The sequence below is a fragment of the Tamandua tetradactyla genome, chromosome 3, assembly GCF_023851605.1.
Source record: "Tamandua tetradactyla isolate mTamTet1 chromosome 3, mTamTet1.pri, whole genome shotgun sequence".
NCBI lineage: Eukaryota > Metazoa > Chordata > Mammalia > Pilosa > Myrmecophagidae > Tamandua > Tamandua tetradactyla.
This window is the reverse complement of record NC_135329.1, coordinates 60,793,765-60,796,978: the sequence shown is the minus strand read 5'-3', so window position 1 is coordinate 60,796,978 and position 3,214 is coordinate 60,793,765. Positions and strand designations below refer to the sequence as shown.

Sequence of the window (3,214 nt, the reverse complement as noted above, 5' to 3'; positions counted from 1 at the left end):
TATTGAAGTGAAGAAAATAGCAACCATGGCCTTCAAAAGTGTAGGATACATTTTCAGTACCACTAAGCTCTGATTCCAAAACAGAGGCAGCTGCAAGTAGCTCATTAACACTGAATCCAGTGTCTAAGACAACAGGGCAGGGCAAGGGGAGCTTGGGAACATGTGACACACATAGCAGACGAAAGGACATGTTGGGGAACTGGGGATCACAGAGCCAAGGGGCAGGATCAGGGAAGCTGCCCAGCACCACAGAATCGAGTGTCCAGAACCAGGGCTGGCAACTTGGGAGTATAAGGGAGCTCCTTTACTGCATTTAGAAAGGAAACAAAAACATTGCTGCCTTTCCAACTTGCAAATAGGCTATGAAGGAATTCTTTTCATATTTAATACTTAATCTTTAGCAAATATTATTGAATACTTAGGCTGAAATATGTTCTTTTCATGAATTGATAAGGCAGAAAAATAGTTAAGAAATGAGTGGATCAGAACTGATCAATATTCAAGTGATGAAATAGAAGGTAAGTGGTATTCACGAGCCCAGTTGCACAGGTGTGAAATAAAAGATGCAGGAACAGGACAAGTGGTATTTGAAAATCATGGTAGTGAGATGTGTAGACACACAAAGAAACTTTCTGGCTCAAAATGGGGATTATATAGTCAATAGCCTTAGGAAAATATCTGACAGCACTGACAATTTTCTAAAATTTAATATGGAAATTAAGAACTAAGGAATTACATCAACAAAGTGAGAAGGTAGCAGCAAACACTACTTTCTACACTGAAACTTCAAAAATCAAACAGAAGCCATGTTAACTAACATGGACAGGGAATACATACATATTATATAAGAGGGACATATATGTGTGGAGTATACATATCTGAACAGAAGCACAAGTATAATCCCTGAGAGGAGGGGCACATGGACCACATTCCCAGAGCCATTCTTCATCCCTGGACCCATGTGACTCTTCAACCCATTTCCCACCTTAAAGCAAATGAACCAGGGACTTCTGGGGGACAAGGGACAGCTCTGTGCTCTCTCAGGGCACAGTCAGCATCCTCCTTCCCCTTGCCTCAAAGACAATGACTTCCCCTCACCTCCTCTCATTTTACTAACAGAGTTTCCTCCCAAATGCAAATCACCACATGGCCAATGGATGAAAGTAAAGCACCCATTTACTTAAATTCAGGTCCCTCCTCAGTCTGGAAAATATTTCCTCAGCATCATGGACCTCATCCACAAGAACATGGAAGCCTTGTGGTTCTTCCTCTTTCTGGTGGCAACTCCAAGATGTGAGTCTCAGGATTCATACATGAAGGTAATGGGGTGATGGCAATGAGCACATGACTCACTGTGGGTCTCCTTGTCCTCAGGTGTCCTTTCCCAGGTGCAGCTGCGGGAGTCAGGACCTGGCCTGGTGAAGCCCTCACAGACCCTGTCCCTCACCTGCTCTGTCTCTGGATTCTCATTAGGCAGCTATGCTGTGGAGTGGGTCCGCCAGGCCCCAGGAAAGGGGCTGGAGTGGGTCAGTGCTATAGCAAGTAGTGGAAGCACATATTATAACCCGAAACTGAAGTCCCGACTCAGCATCACCAAGGATAACGCCAAGAACGAAGTTTATTTAAAGTTGAGCAGCACAGAAACTGAGGACACGGGCACGTATTACTGTGCTAGAGACACAGTGAGAGGAAGTCAGGGTGAGCCCAGACACAAACCTCCCCCGCAGTGACAGGAGGAGCAGGGCTGCAGGAGGCGCTCCTGACCACCAGAGGGCGCATAGGGTCTATCCCGGGGCAGGAGGAGAAAGGGTGGGGGAGGACATTCCTGACCTTGCCTGGGGTTCCCTCATGTTGCTTCATAAAGCAACCCAATATCCTGCTAGCAGTTCCATGATGTGGACAGAACTCAAGTTTAGGGGAGGTTTTTGTTTGTTTGTTTCTAATGTATGTGTGAATACACCTTGCATATATATTATGTATATGTATTTTGCAAAATTGTATAGAATTTTTGCGAAATGTCCCAATTCCAGTATGAATAAAACTTGAATTTATCATCTCTGTGAAGTTCTTTCCTCACCTTAACTCACATTTCTGAGAAGGTTCAGTCAAATAATCCCCCACCGACCACCACACGGAGCCCCATTTTCACAAGGGAAGGAGGAGGATGTGGGAATCCAAGTCTTCCCTGAGATATGCACCCAAGGGCTTCACCTATTCTCTCCTCTCATGTGGCAGCAAAGTCCGTGTCCTGGGCTTCTATTAAGTCCTCTATAAATTATGATTCTATGATATAGTATCATTATTTTGTCACACACACACATAGGATTACAATATATATTAACACATATATAATCAAAAAATAGAAGGTTCGCCAAGTATAATTTAAAATCAAAATAGCATTACTGGTAGAATTTGTATTTAATAAATACTTCTCTTTTTATTTTACTTGCCCGTACCAATCGATTATTTGTTACATACGCTCTTTTCCAAAAACCTTCAAATGTTTTTCTATATATATAAAACCAAGTACCCATCATAGTTTACTGAGACGCAGGCAGGACACCAGAAAGAATTGTTCCTTCTCCCAGTGCTCCCTGCGCAGCCACAGGACATGAAGGCAGAGCTAACCTGACGGTCACTGCAGGGGCCAGCCCCACTCAGCTGTGTGCTTGGACCTCACATGCCAGCACAGGCTGGTCATGCCTCCAACTGCCTCCACGCTACCCAGCTTCTGTGTTTGGGAAACCGTTTTCTCATAATTCTGACTTGTCTTAAGAAATGAGAATTTCTATGACCACCTATGCAGGCACAAGTGCACCTACAGGACCAAGCACAGAGACCGGGATGCACTTTCAGAACACAACTGTCCCCTGACGCACATCTTGCTCCTTGCCTATTAGACTGTCTGAAACCCAAATTCCTGGGAGAGGCTGGGATATGAGAAGGATATCCACACCCCTTTAGGAATAACATCGAAGTGAACCTGTGCCTGTTTTAAGGCAGTGCTTATCCTGTCATGTGTTTCTGCTCCCTGTTTTTGCCCAGATGTTTCTGATCAAGCTGTTTGGGTTTCCAAAGTGTTTTCAGTTGCCTATTTCAGATCCCCTCTTCTGCTGGCTGAAGTTGCTAATTCTCAGTGAGGAGAGTGGAGGTGGTTCTGGAAACACTTTCTATTGTGGAACCTGTCTCCTGCCACGTTTTATTGGATCCCACA

General features: G+C 44.4%; 1 gene segment (V, D, J or C); it reads left to right on the top strand.

Moving 5' to 3' along the window:
* The first annotated feature begins 1,202 nt into the window (after positions 1-1,202).
* LOC143676104 (immunoglobulin heavy variable 4-38-2-like) lies at positions 1,203-1,745 on the top strand. The segment is given in 2 exon segments: positions 1,203-1,293; positions 1,375-1,745. Coding segments are annotated over 2 exon segments (423 nt in total).
* Positions 1,746-3,214: the final 1,469 nt, after the last annotated feature.